Source organism: Pongo abelii, chromosome Y (genome assembly GCF_028885655.2).
Source record: "Pongo abelii isolate AG06213 chromosome Y, NHGRI_mPonAbe1-v2.0_pri, whole genome shotgun sequence".
Lineage (NCBI taxonomy): Eukaryota > Metazoa > Chordata > Mammalia > Primates > Hominidae > Pongo > Pongo abelii.
Genome location: NC_072009.2, coordinates 129,131 through 148,239, shown reverse-complemented (window position 1 = coordinate 148,239; position 19,109 = coordinate 129,131). Strand labels below are relative to the sequence as shown.

Below are 19,109 nucleotides of genomic sequence, written 5' to 3'. Positions count from 1 at the left end.
TTGCCTCCCCATTCTCGCTTTTTATTTTATTTTTATTTTTATTTATTTTTTTTGAGAGGGAGTCTCGCTCTGCTGCCCAAGCTGGAGTGCAATGCTGTGAGCTCGGCTTACTGCAATGTCTGCCTCCCGGGTTCAAGCAATTCTCCTGCCTCAGTCTCCCAAGTAGCTGGGATTACAGGCACCTGCCATCAATGCCCAACTAATTTTTGTATTTTTGTAGAGACAGGCTTTCACCTTGTTGGCCAGGCTGGTCTCGAACTCCTGAGCTCAGGTGATCCGCTCGCCTCGGCCTCCCAAAGTGCTGGGATAACAGGTGTGAGCCACCACGTCTGGCTAATTTTGTATTTTTGTAGAGACAGGGTTTCACCATGTTGGCCAGGCTGGTCTCGAACTCCTGACCTCAGGTGATCCACCATCTCGGCTTCCCAGAGTGCTGGGATGACAAATGTGAGCCACGATATCTGGCTGCTTTTTAAAATTTAATGTTTTTAGGGACAGAGTCTTTCATTCCTGCCTAGGCTGGAGTGTGGTGGTGAGATCTTGGCTCACTGACGCCTCAACGTTCCAGGCTCAAATGGTCCTCCCACCTCACCCTCCCGAGTAGCTGAGACCACAGGCACACGCCAGGATGCCCAGCTAATTTTTAAATATTCTCTAGAGATGGGGTCTCGCCATGTTGCCTAGGCTGGTCTTGAACTCCTGGGCTCAAACAATCCTCCTGCCTCGGCCTCCCAAAGTGCTGGGATGACAGGTGTGAGCCACCATGTCTGGCTAATTTTTGTATTTTTGTAGAGACGGGGTTTCACCATGTTGGCCAGGCTGGTCTTGAACTCCTGACCTCAGGTGATCCACCGCCTCAGCCTCCCAAAGTGCTGGGATGACAGGCATGAGCCATTGCACCCGGCCTGCCCTCACCTTTCTCTCCCCAGGACAATTCTGGTGGCCACCCACCATCCCTGCAAGACGGACAGACCCGAACAGGCAGGGCGTCCATCCGGCTGTGGAGCAGCTTGGCTAATTGCACCTGGCCACATCCCAGCAAACTCTGCAACACCTCAGGCCCTGCCAGCCTTGGGGACCCGACAGCACCTCTTTGTTCTCCCACAGCAGAGCCTGCACCGAGTGGGCCCCCGGGCCCCAGCGCAGACTGAAGGTGCATTCTGTTTCTGCCCTGAGTTGGTTTCTGTCCTGTTGGCCCTGGGCCTCACCACTGTGCCCCACTAACCTGGCAGAGAAAGCCCTCTTGTGCAGGCATTCAAAGGAAGCCCTTTCCCCTCAAAACCACAGCGATGCTTCAAACAGTGACTCGCAGCTCATCGAAACACCCAGAATGAAAAGCACGTTTGTTCCTTGAAAAGACGTCTGTGTCCGATAAACACTCAAACAGAGAACTGTATTAATATATTCACTTCCCTCCAGAAATCACAGCATCGAGCACACACACACAAACGTTTGCTTCCCAATTAGGAAAAATAACTTCACAGAATTCCTGTGTGATGGCGCTCTTGTGACCAAGTACACTCGGATTTTTATATCCAATCATGGAACACAAACTGAAATTCAAATCATTATGTACACAACACAAAACTATCGTTTATGAGCTATTTAAACTGGGTGCGGTGGCTCATGCCTGTAATCCCAACACTTTGGGAGGCAGAGACAGAGGCAAAGGCAAGAAGATTGCTTGAGGCCAGGAGTGTGAGACCAGCAAGACCTCATCTCTATAAACAATAAAATTAAAAATTAGCCAGGCATGTTGGCACGTGCCTGTTGTCCCAGCTGCTTGGAAGGCTGAGGTGGGAGGATACCTTGAGCCAGGAGATCAAAGCTGCACTGAGCTAAGATCGCAGCCTGGCTGACAGAGCAAAACCCTGTCTCAAACGAACAAAAAGAGTTATTTAGGCCGGGCGTGGTAGCTCACGCCTGTAATCCCAGAACTTTGGGAGGCCAAGGCGGGTGGATCATTTGAGGTCAGGAGTTCGAGACCATCCTGGCTAACACGGTGAAACCCTGTCTCTACCAAAAATACAAAAATTAGCCAGGCATGGTGGCGGGCGACTGTAATCCCATCTACTCGGGAGGCTGAGGCAGGAGGATCCCTTGAACCCGGGAGGCAGAGGTTGCAGTGAGCTGAGATCTTGCCATTGCACTCCAGCCTGGGCGACAGAGCGAGACTCCAACTCAAAAAAAAAAATAAAACTAAAAAAAGAGTTACTTTTTTTTTTTTTTTTGAGACAGAGTGTGGCTCTGTCGCCCAGGCTGGAGTGCAGTGGTGTGATCTCGGCTCACTGCAACCTCCACCTCCTGGGTTCAAGCAATTCTCCTGCCTCAGCCTCCTGAGTAGCTGGGACTACAGCCACACGCCACCATGCCCGGCTAATTTTTGTATTTTTAGTAGAGATGGGGTTTCACTATGCTGGCCAGGCTGGTCTCGAACTCCTGACCTCGTGATCTTCCCACCTCAGCCTCCCAAAGTGCTGGGATTACAGACGTGAGCCACCGCGCCCGGCCAAGAGTTACTTATTGACTCTAGCTCGATTTATGCAGCTCAGAAGTAGGAGAACCTGGCTCATAAAAGACCTTGAAATTACTCTCTAACCGGGTGCAACACCAGGTGAAACCCTATTTTGATAAAAAATGAATAAAAAGCGGGGCAAGATGTAAAGGAAACAGGTGCATGTGTGCCAGACAGATGATAATGCAGTGTTTTTATGGATACTGTTAAAAGCAGAAACAAAAACAACCATTGGGTAAAGTTATTTAACTAATGTCACCTCCCTGGACGTGGATGATTTTTGCAATTTTCAAAGCACTTCACGCTCATCCCAGAACACCAACGTTTAAAGGGGTCCAACTCCTCCAACCTGTCTCTACTGTTTGATAAGCAAAGCTAAAGTAAACGGGGCCCTTTGGGTCCCACGTAGCCCTCTGTTATTGAGAAGTTTGATCTTTTCCTCGCGCGCTCCCGCAGGACGCACGCTCGCTCCCGAGCTCGGCGGGCGCGCACCCCTCATACTCGCTCGTTCCCAGTGCCTCCCTTTGCGCAGGCGCACTCCCGTCCCCCAGCCCCACCCGCTCACACACCTCCCCGCCGCTGGCTCGCGCCCCACGGGCAGGCACCGCGCATGCTCAACCGACCGGCCTCCCGCACTCCGCTCCTCCACCGGTAGGCAAGGCGCATGCTCTATGCGGAGGTTTCCCCCTCCCCTCGCTCTGGCAGGCAGGCAGTGCGCATGCTCGCGTCTCCGCAGCTCTAAGGCCGCCTCGCCACCATGGGCCGGGCCTCTAAAAATCCTAAACGCAGAAAAATCTCGGGCGGGAGGGCCGCCACAGCCTCTCCCCCGTCCTCAGCGCAGCCACTTGGCCCCACCAAAGCCTCCTGCAAAGGCTCCGAGGGCCGCGGGGTGCGCGTGGCCAGCGGCGGCGTCGCCTCGTGATGACATCATCGCTACGACGCGGCTCAGTGACGTGAACGCGGGCGCTCTTGTTTGGGAGCGCGGCCGGCGCGCCCGTTTTGAAGCTGTCCTGAGCAGCGCGGGCCGGACCGCGCCCCCTGCTTGGTCCCCGCGCCCCGCGAGTCCGCGCAGTTCCCAAGGCGCGGGCCCTGCTCCCTGCGCCTCGCCCCCTCAGCGGGCCGTGCTCGCATCACCGAGGTCGGTCCGCGCCGGACCGAAGCCCCCGGGGCGGGGCGGGGCGGGGCGCGGGCGTCCGGAGGCGCCCCGGGCTCAGCCCCCGCCATGCCTCCCGGCAAGGTACTGCAGCCGGTCCTGAAGATGAAGGTGGATGAGCTGTTCCTGTACTGGCTCAGCGAGGCCAGCACGCAGCGGATGCTGCAGGACTGCCTGCGCCGGATCAAGGCGCCCGGGCGGGACCAGCCGACCGCGGGGGACGGGGAGCTGCCCGGGGCCTGGCGAGCAGCCACGCTCGCCGCCCCCAGGCCCAGCGGGCTCGAACCCCCGGGAACCCCCGGTCCGGGCCCTGCGCTGCCCCTGGGCGCCGCCTCCAGCCCCAGGAACGCGCCCCACGCTCGAGGCACCCGTAGATCCGCAGGGACGAGAGTAGTAAGTTACTCTTCCTTCTGCTAACACCTGCGCAGGTGGCTCTGGTCGCATAGCGGACGTGTGGCTGCATGGTGGAGGCTGGTGGGAGAGCGTCAGACCCCAAAACGGTTTCATATTGAGTCTGTTCCCCGCCCCGACCCCCTCCCCCAACACACACACACACACACAGACAAGAAAGTCCCACGAATTGAACATTCCGTCATTGACAGTTATTAACCTAAAAATCACACAATTTATAAAGGTAGAAAGGCTTTCTTCCTATTTTATTTTATTTTATGTTATTTTATATTATTTTATTTTATTTTGAGACGGAGTTTTGCTCTGTTGCCCAGGCTGTAGTGCAATGGTGCGATCTTGGCTCACTGCAACCTCTGCCTCCCAGGTTCAAGCGATTCTCCTGCGTCAGCCTCCCAAGGAGCTGGGACTACAACAGGCACGCGCCACCACGCCCGGCTAATTTTGTATTTTTAGTAGAGACTGGGTTTCCCCATATTGGCCGGGCTGGTCTCGAACTCCTGACCTCAAGTGATCCACCTGCCTCGGCCTCCCAAAGTGCTGGGATTACAGACGCAAGTCACTGTGCCCGGTCCCCTTTTTTATTTATTTTAAAATTCTTTGGAGACAGGGTCTTGCTCTGTCTCCTAGGCTGGAGTGCAGTGGCGCAAACACAGCTGGACTTCCTGCCTCAGCCTCCCCAGTAGCTGCGATTACAGGCGTGCACCATGACGCCAGGCTAATTTTTGTTTTTGTTTGTTTGTTTGTTCTGCAGAGATGAGGTCTTGCTGTGTTACCCAGAGTGTTCTGGAATTCCCGGGTCCAAGCAATCCTCCCATCTCAGCCTCCCAAAATCCCACTGTATTTCTTAGAAGAAGAAGCGCCATTTATTTCATAGAAGGTGATTATTCAGTGCAGGTGAGAAGCGCACCCTCTGGCTAATGTACCTGTAATCTCAGCTACCCGGGAGGCTGAGGCAGGAGGATCACTGGAACCCGGGAGGCAGAGGCTGCACTCCAGCCTGGGCAGCAAAGCAAGACTCTATCTCAAAAAAAAAAACAAAAAAAAAAAACTAAAAACAAGCACTTAGGGGAAAAAAGATGAGAGGAATTTATGCTGAGTGGGTTGGCCAAGTGTATATATTCAAGAAGTTATAGGAAGAGCTATGGATATTCACCAAGGGTGTCCTGACCCATGGGTATTGAACAAACATGCATGTTACCTACTCCCAAGTTCACCTTGGAGCTGAGACTTAACATTTAAATGCATTACGGTTAGGCCCCCTAGGTCAAAAGGTTAAGCAAGTTTGCAGCCTTTGTCAACCGGCCAGAACCAGTCCGTGGTGACTAGTTATCAGGATAAAGTGATTGGAATCAGTCTTTTTTTTTTTTTTTTTTTGAGACAGATTCTCACTCTGTCACCCAGGCTGCAGTGCAGTGGTGCAATCTCAGCTCACTGCAACCCCCGCCCCCCGGGTTCAAGCGATTCTCCTGCCTCAGCCCCCCGAGTAGCTGGGATTACAGGTGTACACCACCACGCCCGGCTAATTTTTGTATTTTTAGTAGAGGCGGACTTTCACCTCTTAGCTAGACTGGTCTAGACCTCTTAGCTAGACTGGTCTCAAACTCCTGACCTCAGGTGATCCACCTGCCTCAGCCTCTGAAAGTGCTGGGATGACAGGCGTGAGCCACCACACCTGGTCTGGAATCAGTCTTTTCCCAGTCAAAGCTGTAGTTACGGCTGGTGGAACAGAGGGGTCTGTTCATCAGGATCTGACAGGAAGCTGCAGATGTTTTAATATTGTTTATATTGGTCAGGCATGGTGGCTCATGCCTGTGATCCCAGCACTTTGCGAGTTGGAGGCAAGCAGATCACTTGAGTTCAGGAGTTCGAGACCAGCCTGGGCAACATGGCGAAACCCCGTCTCTGCTAAAAATACACAAATTAGCCAGGCGTGATGGCGCACCTGCAGTCTCAGCTACTCAGGAGGCTGAGGCAGGAGAAATGCTTGAAGCTGGGAGTCCGAGATTACTGTGAGCTGAGATTGCACCACTGCCCTCCAGCCTGAGCAACAGAGGAAGACCCTGTCTAAAAAAAAAAAAAAAAATTATATATATCTAGACAGAGAGAGAGAGAGTCTTGGGCGTGTGAGCTTGAGGCCAAGATAAGCAATAGAGAGAAAGAAAAACATCCCTTATTCTTGAAACTCAAAAACGAGTTTCTGCAGAGGTCTCTGCAAAGAGACCTTTGTCTCTAGTGAATAAGCTAAAAGGACATTTAGCTGCTGGAGAAAAAGAAATGCTTTGGCAGTTGGAACTGTAGTTTATTCTGTAAGTGTAGGCGGTGTGTGACTTGACCCTCACCTCAGGTGGCCCTTGGTCTTCTTTGCCACAGTGTCTGTTCTGTCAGTCTTACGATGTCGATTTTAACCTTTTTGCTGGTTAGTTGTGTTTAAACTGCCAAAGGAGGAGGGGTATAAGGAGGTGTGTCCAAACTCCCATCTAGTCATGGCTAGGAACTTAGTTGTTTTTTTGTTTTTTTTTTTTTTTTGAGACCGACTTTTGCTCTTGTTGCCCAGGCTGGAGTGCAACGTTGCGATCTCGGGTAACTGCAACCTCCACCTCCCAGGTTCAAGTGATTCTCCTGCCTCAGCCTCCTGAGTAGCTGAGATTACAGGCACCCACCACCACACCTTGGTAATTTTGTATTTTTTTAGTAGAGACGGGGTTTCTCCATGTTGGCCAAGCTGGTCTCGAATTCCCGACCTCAGGTGATCCGCCTGCCTTGGCCTCCCAAAAAAATAAGATTACAGGTGTGAGCCAGTGCGCCAGCCTGAACTTAGTTTTTAAGGTTTCTCTTGGGGCTGGGCCCAGTAGCTGACACCTGTAATCCAAGCACTTTGGGAGCCTGAAGTGGGCGGATCACTTCAGGTTAGAAGTTCAAGGCCAGCCTGGCCATCATGGTGAAACCCCATTTCTACTGAAAATACAAAAACTAGCCGGGCGTGGTGGCGGGTGCCTGTAGTCCCAGCTACTCGGGAGGCTGAGGCACGAGAACTGCTTGAACCGGGGAGGCAGAGGTTGCAGTGAGCCAGGATCTCGTCACTGCACTCCAGCTGGGGCGATAGAGTGAGACTCTGTCTCAAAAAAAAAAAAAAAAAAAAGGTTTCTCTTGGCCAAGAATGGGGAGTCTGTTCAGTCGGTTGTGGGCCTTCAGATTTTACTTTTCATTTACACAGTTATAGTCCTGAGTTGGTCTCACTGTTAGAGTTTGTTTCGAGTTCTCTAGGTTGGTTTCTGTTACCCACTTGTTGGCAATCTCTTCTGCTCAGCTTAGTTAATGAGCCTAAGGGTTTTATTCTTGCTTTATCTGGTAGTAAATCTCCAGTAATTACAAGTGGACAACAGTGTATTTTTTTTTTTTTTTTTTTTTTTTTGAGACCGAGTCTCGCTCTGTCGCCAGGCTGGAGTAGTACAGTGGCGCCATCTCGGCTCACTGCAAGCTCTGCCTCCCGGGTTGACGCCATTCTCCTGCCTCAGCCTCCTGAGTAGCTGGGACTACAGGCGCCCGCCACCATGCGCGGCTAATTTTTTTGTATTTTTAATGGAGACAGTGTTTCACCGTGTTAGCCAGGATGGTGTCAATCTCCTGACCTCGTGATCCGCCTGTCTCGGCCTCCCAAAGTTTTGAGATTACAGGCGTGAGCCACCGCGCCCGCCGACAGCTATGTATTTTTAAAAATGCTTTCTGTAGTTTTATACTGTGCAGTTTAAAGCGATAAAACATTGCTTCCAGATGTTATAGAAACACGTATGGCGGGTGCGTCTGGTGTCCCAAGAAGCCTGAAATATTCAGAATGTTCCCTTGGAACTTGTTTATACCATTTGAAATTTTTCAGCTGAACACCGGCCTTCCATCAGCAGCACTAATAAGCATGTCACGAAGTGATATTTATGTAGCACCACAGTTTTCCAGCCAAAATGGACCAGCCTCTCTACTTGCTGAGTGAGAGGTGGGTGGCAATCTGAGGTGAGCTCCTTGCGTTCTAAATTACCGGTGGTTGTCCGACGTGTTCTGATGGATCTAGAACGTTTTCCAAAAGTACGTGTTGATGAAAATGTGAACTAGAGCTGGAGGCAGCTTGGAGACCGTCTGGCTCAGGCCCTCCAGACCCCGATCCAGGAGGGGACTCAGGGCCCCAGGACGCATCTCTTGAGCTCCGGCCCAATGCACTTTCCCAGTGAGCTGCAAAACCTGAAGCACCTTAGGAACTCTTGCCCAAATGCCTCATTTACTGAGGAGATTGTATGTGAGAGGAGGGCCAGGACTTAAGAAGCGTGCGCTAGTAATGATGGTTTCCCTCCATGGCTTGCTTTCTCAGTGGGATCGCTAATGACCTGCCATTTTGTCCTTAAACGTGTTGAATGACAGCCAGACACTAAGGTAAATGCTTGAATTGTGTGACTTTGCATGAATTCTCCTAGGGTTGGGAATATTGATGGAAGGTCAGGTCTGTGCAGACAAGGCCATTTGGGTGCGCGTGAGAGGATGATATATTCTGTAAATCAGGCAATAAGCCTCTAACAAGTGGAAATTAAGTTCCAAAGGTGTTGAAAGCAGAGAGACGTCATTTCTCTCCTGGAGAAAGTTTTGAGGAGGAAGTGAGTAGTGCAACTTGGGAAATGCACTGAGTTTATTGAGTATGGGGGGCAGGACCAAGGGAGGCCATTCCGGGAGGGATGACAGGCAGAGTGTGAAAATGAGACCAGGCTCAGTCGCTCACACCTGTAATCCTAGCACTTTGGGAGGCCAAGACAGGTGGATCACCTGAGGTCAGGAGTTGGAGATCAACCTGGCCAACATGGTGAAACCCCGTCTCTACTAAAAATACAAAAATTAGCTGATGTGGTGGTACATGCCTGTAATCCCCACCACTCGGGAGGCTGAGGCAGGAGAGTCACTTGAACCTGGGAGGCGGAGGTCGCAGTGAGCCGAGATTGTGCCACTGCACTCCAGCCTGGACAACAGAGTGAGACTGTGTCTCAAAAAAAAAAAAAAAGAAAAGAAAAAGGATAAGATGTTCAGGTCACGTTGAGCGACTGGAGTGGTCTGACGGGAGAAGCAGAAGGAAGGACGCTTGTGGACCATGGCGTGGCGGCTGGGGTGTGCAGGGTGCAGGATTCTGCACTTAGGAGATGCCAAGAGTTTTCAAAAAGCAGTGACTGACCTTGTTTGGGACTGAAAGTTTGCCTTAAACATGTCTACGTGTTTGGAACCTATGGCTTACTTCAGCTGAGTCTCAAGAAGTGAATAACTTAGAAGGATATGTCTGTTCATTGGGACAAAAAAGATGAGCTTGGGCCAGGCGCGTTGGCTCACGCTGTAATCCCAGCACTTTGGGAGGCCGAGGCGGGCGGATCACAAGGTCAGGAGATCGAGACCATCCTGGCTAACACAGTGAAACCCCGTCTCTACTAAAGATACAAAAAATTAGCTGGGCGCGGTGTTGGGCGCCTGCAGTCCCAGCTACTCCGGAGGCTGAGGCAGGAGAATGGTGTGAACCCGGGTAGCGGAGCTTGCAGTGAGCCGAGATGGTACCACTGCACTCCAGCCTGGGCGACAGAGCGAGACTCCGTCTCAAAAAAAAAAAAAAAAAAGACGAGCTTGTTCCTGTCCATTCAGTATACAGAATACGCGAGACCACGTTAACAGTGAAGGATGCAGTTCCACGCTACAAACTCTGGCTGGGGAGGGGCGATGCTGGGGTCAGAGGAAGACATTTTCACAAATAAAGCAGCTTTTTCTCACCCACACATGTACAGAATGGAGTATGAGCTGTCAGGAGGGTTCACGCTAGGTCCATTGAACTCCCCAGCCAAGGGTGAAAGGAACGGCATGCCCATTGTGAAAACATCACGTAGTGCATCCAAAGCAGACGTAACCAGCGCTGCTGTGGCTGTTTTACGTTACCTATGCCTTCATCGTTACTGAGCAGAGACATTGCATTCTGTGTTTGAAAGGGGTGCTTGCAGTGGCTCCCTCCTGTCTTTGGGGAAGAGAAACTGGTACAAATTAGAAAATGTGAGCATTGGCTGGCTGCAGTGGCTCAATCTCAGCACTTCGGGAGGCCGAGGAGGGAGGATCACTTGAGGCCAGGAGTTTGAGCCCAGCCTGGGCAACATAGCGAGACTCCCCCATCTATATGAAATAGTAAAATCAGCCAGGCATAGTGGTTACTACCTGAAGTCCCACCTGCTTGTGAGGCTGAGGCAGGAGGATCCCAGGAGTTCGAGGCTGCAGTGAGCTGTGTTTGTGCCACTGCACTCCTGCCAGGGCAACAAAGTGAAACCCTGTCTCTAAAAAAAAAAAAAGAAAGAAAATGCCAGTATTGATGGGCTGATGCTGCAAGCCAGGGTGCTTCTGCTAAGGGGTACCCTAAATTCATCTTTAAAGTAAGTTCTTACAAGGGGAAGTAACAACCTCATGTGGATGAGCTGCTTTTTTTTTTTTTTTTTTTTTTTTGAGATGGAGTTTCGCTCTTGTCGCCCAGGCTACAGTGCAATGGTGCGATCTCGGCTCACTACAACCTCCACCTCCTGCAGTTCAAGTGATTTTCCTGCCTCAGCCTCCCGAGTAGCTGGGATTATAGGCGCCCGCCACCACGCCCAGCTAATTTTGTATTTTTAGTAGAGATGGGGTTTCACTATGTTGGTCAGGCTAGTCTTGAACTCCTGACCTCAGGTGATCCACCCCTCTCAGCCTCCTGAGTAGCTGGGATGACAGACGCCTGCCACCATGCCCAGCTAATTTTGTATTTTTAGTAGAGATGGGGTTTCACTATGTTGGACAGGCTGGTCTCGAACTCCTGACCTCAGGTGATCCACCTGCCCCAGCCTCCCAGAGTGCTGGGATGATAGACGAGGGCAACCACACCCGGCCAGTACTGCATGATTTTGATTGCATTTCCTTGCGGCCTGGTAACGCCGAGGGATCTTCAGGTGCTTATTTTCCATTTATGTGGTTTCCACTGTGAAGCGTCTGTTCAGGTTGTGTGTTTGCATTTTAAATTGCCTTATGTTTTCACTGAGTTGCGAGAGCTCTTTACGTACAACTGTTGGCAAGTCCTTGGTAAGACAATGTGGTGTGCGCCTATTTCTCTCGAGTCCGGCTTGCTTTTTGTTTTCTTCAGTGTCTTTCAAAGAGCAAAAGTGTTTAGTTTTTCAACTTTTTTCTTTTATGACTCTTATTTTTTGTGTCTTATTACAAAATGTTTGCATACCGCAAGGTGTCAAAGATTTTCTACTATTTATCTTGAGAAAGCTGTGTGGTTTTAGATTGCGTTTTGGCCTGTGATCCAGTTCAGGTCAGTTTTTCTGTGTGGTATGAGGTGAGGTATCTGGATAACCCCAGCACCATATATTGAACAGTCTTTTCTCCCCCCATGGAATTGTGTTGTTGAAATTCAGTTGAGTACGTACGTCTGGTTTATTATTATTTCCATCCCATTGCTGTATGTGCATCCCCTCACCTTCATGGCACTTTCCAGATTAGTGTAACTTTCTAGCAGATTTTGAAAGTAGATACTGTGAGTCCAAGCCTGTTCTTTAAAAATTGCTTTCCAGCAAGAAAAGTCTGTTGGAATTTTGACTGGGATTGCTTTGAATCTGTGGATCAATTTAGGATAATTGATACCTTAACAGTATTTTCCAATCCACAAACAAAGGACTTTCCATTCATTTGGGTTTCGTTCAGCAACGTTGTGTACTTCCCCGGGTACACGTCTTGCACCTCCTTGATTAAATTTCTATCTGTTTATTTAGTTCTTCTCTAATTACTGGAAGCTACTCGGTAGTTTTGGTATCCACCTAACCTGTGATTTTTATCAGACTGGGTGCCAGCATTCTAGAGCATTAGAACAGGGTGTTTGGAGGTAAACGCGTGCATGTGCATCACACACACATAGGTGCATACACACACACATAGGTGCATACACACACATACATAGGTGCATGCACACAGGTGCATACACACACATACACACATACTTAGGTCCATACACACGCACAGGTGCATACACACATACACACATAGGTGCATACACACACATACATAGGTGCATACACACACACATAGGTGCATACACACACATACATAGGTGCATGCACACAGGTGCATACACAGGTGCATACACACACATACACACATACTTAGGTCCATACACACGCACAGGTGCATACACACATACACACATAGGTGCATACACACACATACATAGGTGCATACACACATACATAGGTGCATACACACACACACATACTTAGGTCCATACACACGCACAGGTGCATACACACACACACATAGGTGCATACACACACATACATAGGTGCATACACACACATACATAGGTGCATACACACACATACATAGGTGCATACACACACATAGGTGCATACACACACACAGGTGCATACACACACACACAGGTGCATACACACACATATAGGTGCATACACACACATACATAGGTGCATACACACACATACATAGGTGCATACACACACACATAGGTGCATACACACATACATAGGTGCATACACACACATACATAGGTGCATACACACACATACATAGGTGCATGCACACAGGTGCATACACACACACACATAGGTGCATACACACACACACATAGGTGCATACACACACGTACATAGGTGCATACACACACGTACATAGGTACACACACACACATACATAGGTGCACACACACACATACATAGGTGCACACACACACATAGGTGCAAACACACACACACATAGGTGCAAACACACACATACATAGGTGCATACACACACATACATAGGTGCACACACACACATACATAGGTGCACACACACACATACATAGGTGCACACACACACATAGGTGCAAACACACACACACATAGGTGCAAACACACACACACAGGTGCATACACACACACACATAGGTGCATACACACACATACATAGGTGCATACACACACATACATAGGTGCATGCACACACACACATAGGTGCATGCACACAGGTGCATACACAGGTGCATACACACACATACACACATACTTAGGTCCATACACACGCACAGGTGCATACACACATACACACATAGGTGCATACACATACATAGGTCCACACACACACATACATAGGTGCATACACACACAGGTGGGTACATAGGTGCATACACACACATACACACATAGGTGCATACACACACACAGGTGCATACACACAGGTGCATATACATACAGGTGTGCTTATCTTAACGTTTCATTAGAATTTCTTAACAAGCATGTTGTAAGACAGAAAAGCACCCAGAACCCTCAGGGCAGGAGCTCAGGGTTTCTGAAGGTTTTGTGCGGGAGCCGTGAGCTTGCCCAGGGACAGTAGCTTTTGTATCAGGTCCGTGCCTGTCCGCGTTCAGTTTTCACTGCCTTCGTAACAACAACCTATTCACGTTTTCATAGTGGGCACCGATGAGAGTCTCGTTGTGAGGAGGAAGGAAGGTGTCCAGAACCCTTCTTGGAACCTCCGAGAATCTGCAACCATGGAAACTGTGTAAAGAGCCTCCTCCCTCCCTCCCCTTCTGTTGACAGAGAGAACCATGCCGTTTTCCTGAGGTGAGGTGGACGGGTTTTGAATCCGCTGGAGCCTGTCCTCTCAGGGCCTTCGAAACAGGGAGGAAGCCGTGCTCTGCAGACAGCACCTGCAGGGTGAGGACAGGATTCTGGGCCATCTTCATGTCTCATGGGTTTGCCTGTTACTAGCTATGCTTTTAGCTTTGGATGTTCAGAAAAACGTTTTCTCACAAAGGGCAGGTCGCCTTCCTAAGCCTTTCAAATCTAGGATTTCACAAAAGCCATTGTGTTTGCTCATGGAAGACACATTTTTACCCTAAAACAAGCCGTCTGAACAAATGTATGTTTAGTGAGAATGAAAAGTGAAGAGATTTTTATGAAAATTTGCATAAAGGTCTTCTGGGCATTTTAGGAGCTTTAGAGGTTGATGGTATGATTGTGTCCCGACGGGAGAAGGACAGTGGAGATTCGGGTGCCGTGAGGGCCTTCATCGGCCCAGATGGCAATGTTGTCTCATCAGAGTAGGAATTTGGGGTGTGTGGACGGCCTGTCCCTGTACACGGTAGTGGATAGACAGCCCCGTGGCGGCCCCACCGGGTGTGGACGGCCCATCCCTATACACGGTAATGGATAGACAGCCCCGAGGCGGCCCCACCGGGTGTGGACAGCCCCGTCCCTGTACACGGTAGTGGATGGACAGCCCCGTGGGGGCTCTGTCGAGTGTGGACGGCCCTGTCCCTCCCCCATCCCGTGTAGACAGCCCTGTGGCTGCATTGGGGGTGGGTGGTGCGGGTTCTGCATCGGTACAGGACATAGGGGCTCCAGGGAGGCAGTGGGGCTGCGTCCAGAGGTGGTTTGAGGGCTCTAGGTCAGAGTCTTTACATCTCTGTGTGTGTGCACTTCAGGATTTTGAGGCTGTGTTCCAAAAGTCTTTTTTTCTTCCTTTTTTTTTTTTTTTTCTTTTTGAGACGAAGTCTCACTCTTGTCCCCCAGGCTGCAGTGCAATGGCGCTATCTTGGCTCACTGCAAGCTCCGCCTTCCGAGTTCAAGCAACTCTCCTCCCTCAGCCTCCCAAGTAGCTGGGATTACAGGCGCCTGCCACCACACCCAGCTAATTTTGTATTTTTAGTAGAGACAGGGTTTCACTATGTTGGCCTGGCTGGTCTCGAACTCTTGACCTCATGATCTGCCCGCCTCAGCCTCCCAAAGTGCTGGGATTACAGGCATGAGCCACTGTGCCTGGCTGTGTTCCAAAAGTCTTGTACGGAAAGAGGAAACCTGGCAGTAAAGTCTGCAGGGGTGTGTGTCACCCGGCGTGGCAGGACAGGGCGTGTTGCCTGAGTGTGAGGATCGCGCCTCCCTTGGCTCGCTTCCCCGCGTTTTGGGTTTGATCTTTGACTTTCGGAGGGAGATCACAGGAGGTTGGCTCCCAATCTGGTTCCCCTAGCTGCGTTTGGGAGGCCGTCCGTGTGTAGTGCTGATCTGAACTGAAGGGGCGGCACCTCTGCCCTGTGAGTTTGCGCCCCGCATCGTGGGTGACTGGGCGGCACCTCTGCCCTGTGAGTTTGCGCCCCGCGTCGTGGGTTACTGGGTGCACTTGTTTAAATCGTCTCCTGGTGGTTTGAGCACATTGTCTCTGGTGCTGTCTTTAAGCTTCCGTTTGGAGACTTACAGGGGGTCAGAGGCCGACCTCTGAATCCTCAAGGACAGTAAGGAAGTGAGAAGGATGGAGGGATCAGGGGATGGCTGGAGAAGGGAAGGAGGTGGAAGAGAAGGAAGTGGAGAGGGGCGTACCCCTAAGAAGAGTTGGAAGGGGCCTTGCGGGTGGGGGGCTCTGGTGGGCAGCAGAGGTGGTGTGGAAGGTTGCAGGAGAAGAAAGGGCCATTCTGAGATGGCTGCAGACTGCTGGTTCCAAGTCTAGGACACTCGGAAAAAGGAAAACGATGGAGACAGGAAACAGATCGGGGCTTGCTGGGGTTAGGAGGGAGGGAGGGGTGCGTCGGTGCCACACAGACGTTTTTCGAGGCAGGGCAACTCCTCTGCGTGACCCCACAGTGGTAGATCCGTGTCATCCTGCGTTTTTCCAGACTCAACAGAGCGTGCAGCAGTGGGAGAGCCCAGTGCACGCTGTTGACTCGGGGTGATAGTGACCCGTCCGAGGAGGTTCATTGACTGTAACAGACGCAGGCGGTCACGCAGGACCTTCCTGATCGGGGACCCGGGAGGCCTTCTGCTGACAGCGTCCAGCCTGGCAGGGATGTGGCCAGTTTCTGACCCTCAGCCCGAAGGTATCCTGTCTCCTTCCCGGTGGGATGAAGGTGCAGGCCCCCGGACTGTCAGCTCATCCTCATTTAAAGTTGCCCGTCCCCCTTTTCCACCGCCCCTCTTTTCTTGTTCTAAATACGATTGCAAACACGCGCAGTTATCACAGTGAGCAGTGGCAGAGAAGACGAGATCCTGGATGCCCACTGCAGCTTAGCTGTATTCTAGAAACTCCTGAAGTTTGGGGAGGGGCGGAGATGCCGGCGCGCTTTGATGCCGGGCTGCCAGGATGCTGGGGCTGCAGTGCGTGTGTTTGTGGAGGCGCAGCTGCACCTGGCGTGCCCTGTGCTCTGGAGGGGCGAGCCGGAGCCGGCACCGAGCCTGCAGCCAGCTCTGGTGTTGTCGTGGGGGGGACCTCACTTCTCGCGGGGAGCGCCTTCGCCTGGGTCCCCGAGGCCGTCCCCAGGCTCTCCTCTCCGGGACCTGTTGATGCGCGCTCCGCCCAGGCTCTCCTCTCGGGGACCTGTTGATGCGCGCTCCAGGGCGAGCCACGTGACGGCTGCCGCCGTGCAGAAAGCGCCCCCTTGCCCGGCCGGACGGCCCAGCCCGGAGCGAACAGGGAGAGGAGAGGAGAGAAGAGGACCAGAGGGAGCGGAGGGCAGTGCGGGGAGCGGAGAAGGAGGAGAGGAGAGCAGCCGGGTCTGCACAGTCGCGGGTCGGGAGGGGCGGCCGCCCCCACCCCCGGCGCCATGCGCCCTCCTCAGCTTGAGGAATGCGCGCGGCGCGGGCCCCGGCCCCAGAGCGCCTGGCGGGCGACGCATGGAGCGCGCTGAGCCCGGGCCACGCCTGCAGCGCCCCGCCGGCCCCGGCCCGGCCCTGCCTCGAGAGCGCGGCGCCCGGCCTGGCCCGCGGAGAGCCCTGCGCGCCGACGGCATGCGGCTCCGCGAGCGCTCGCTGCGCCAGGACCCCGACCTGCGCCAGGAGCTGGCCTCGCTGGCCCGCGGCTGCGACTTCGTGCTGCCCTCTCGGTTCAAGAAGCGGCTGAAGGCCTTCCAGCAGGTCAGCCCCGCGCGCCCCGCGGCTGCCCGACACCGGGCGAGGCCTCCCGGCCCGGCGAGCCCTGCCCTCCCGGCCCCGCGCGGGCTCCCGCTCGCCGCTGCTGGCCGTGCACCCGTTGTCGCGTGGCGGGGCCCAAACGCCAGATTTTCAGGGCCAGTTGTGGGCGCAGGGGACCCGCTCGGGCCGCACGCCGCCGAAAACCGGGTGCTGCTCTGTGGGAAGCGGTGCCAAGCTTGTTAGGAAAACCGGGCTTTGAAAACAGCACCCGCTCCTTTCCCGGGAGTTTTGGCTGTGAGTGCGCGCCTTGCTGTGATCAACCAAGGGGGGTGAGAGCCGTCAGCGCCTGGGAGGGTTCGCTGCAGACAGATTTTTAATTTAAATAATATCTTGCATTGCTGGTAATAAACATCGGGAAACTCCTTCACCCTTCGTAAAGGCGTCGGGTGGGTGAAACTTCTCCAGCGTTATTGCAATACCCAGCATTCCTTCCCACTGGCTAACTTAAGAGTCGGTTGAGATATCACTCACATACCGGACTATTTATGCAGCGTGGTTTTATTCAGTAACTCACTGGCTTTGAAATTTATTTATATTTATTTATTTGAGACGGAGCCTCTCTGTTGCCCAGGCTGGAGTGCAGCGGCACTATCTCGGCTTACTGCAACCTCCACCTCCTGGGTTCAAGTGATTCTCCTGCCTCAGCCTCCCGTGTAGCTGGGATTACAGGCGTGCACCACCATGACCAGCTAATTTTTGCATTTTTAGTAGAGACGGGGTTTCACCATGTTGGCCAGGCTGGGCTTGAACTCCTGACCTCAGGTGATCGCCCACCTGGGCCTTCCAAAGTGCTGGGAGTAGGGGCGTGAGCCTCCACCCCAGCTGGCTTTGAAATTTAATCTCAGTTCTCATAAGTGCTCAGGGAAGTAAAATGTGTGTCTGTACCCCGTGTATATTGTATAAGTTAGTTTTACGAGTACCATGTGATTTAAACGTGTAAGACTCTTCCTGTGACAATCCAGGTATAATTTGAGAATTTAGGGTTTGGCTGCGCCCGAATCTGATCCGAATCTCATCCAGGCAGGGTGTGCATGGCAGGCGCCTTACACCCACGTGGCACATCAGACACACTTTTCAAACTCAGTTCCAGAAGTCTGGAACTAGTGGCCTAAACATCGAGCTGAACCAAGGCATCCTGCTTGAAGGGGGAGGAAGACCCACTTCTTTCTGTTAATATTTTAATTGAAATTTTTTCTGTAAGATCATGTCAACTTTTGCACTCCTTCGGAGTTTTTGATCTCTGTCTTCCAGGTTTTGACATTTTGCCTGTAAGTGGGTAAGGGCGAGGCTGGTTTCTTTAAAATCCTCTTAACCTGCGAAGAGTGAGATCAGCCTTGTGCGGGATTTGCTCTAGATGGTGGGAGGTGCTGGGAGATGCGTGCTCGCTGGTTGCAGACTCAATTAGGTGATTAGCCCTCACGTGGCTGGATGAGGAAGCCCTTCAGCCCTGCAGCGGGGCCCTGGCTCTTGGGGGGGGGGGGGGGGGGGGGGGGGCTGTGGTGACGATGCACCTGTGTGTGCACCTCCGGGAGGCTGAGCCCATTCACCAAAGTCTGCATTGTTTTAACAGGACTGTTTATTTTTTAAAAGTCACTTTTTGGGAAATCATGAATTCTGTTTACAGAAGTTTGCTTCATTTTACAGAAAATGGGTTTCCACGTTTTTAGGGAGTGAGGACAGATGTGTGAAATGCATGTTGTCTGAGGGGTGGTGGAGGAATCACAGGTGTATTTTGGGGTATTTGTGGGGGTGGTGTTGGGGGAGAAGCGGACGTTTCCTGGCTGCTTTCACTCCGTGCATGAGTGTGGGCTCTGTCTGTTGAGTCCACCCCACTTGGACACACCCTCAGGAGGGTTGTCAGGGAGCACCCGTGTTGGAGCCACTGGACGTGTCGGGGTGCCGCGCCTCCGCCCTCGGACGCTCCCGGCCGGGCAGCACGGTGCTGTTTTCAGGGGTCCTCTGACGGGCACAGCCTTCCGCGACTAACGTTGGCCACGCCCACGAGCCCCTGGCGGGTGCTCCTGAGCTTGGTCTTCTCACTGTGCAACGTCCCGCC

General features: G+C 52.3%; 1 protein-coding gene across 3 annotated transcripts in view; it reads left to right on the top strand.

Annotated features, from left to right (window-relative positions):
* The first annotated feature begins 3,470 nt into the window (after positions 1-3,470).
* The window catches only part of LOC129053148 (serine/threonine-protein phosphatase 2A regulatory subunit B'' subunit beta), a 51,982-nt gene continuing 36,343 nt past the window's right edge, over positions 3,471-19,109 (top strand). Inside the window, exon 1 of one of the 3 annotated variants that reach the window (XM_054545311.2) lies at positions 3,471-4,061. In XM_054545311.2, coding sequence (XP_054401286.1) covers positions 3,738-4,061 — 324 coding nt within the window. In that variant the 5' untranslated portion in view covers positions 3,471-3,737. Of the gene's footprint in view, positions 4,062-4,830; positions 4,974-15,941; positions 16,997-19,109 lie in introns of those variants that run through there. The other 2 variants (XM_054545313.2, XM_054545314.2) reach the window with 2 other exon arrangements.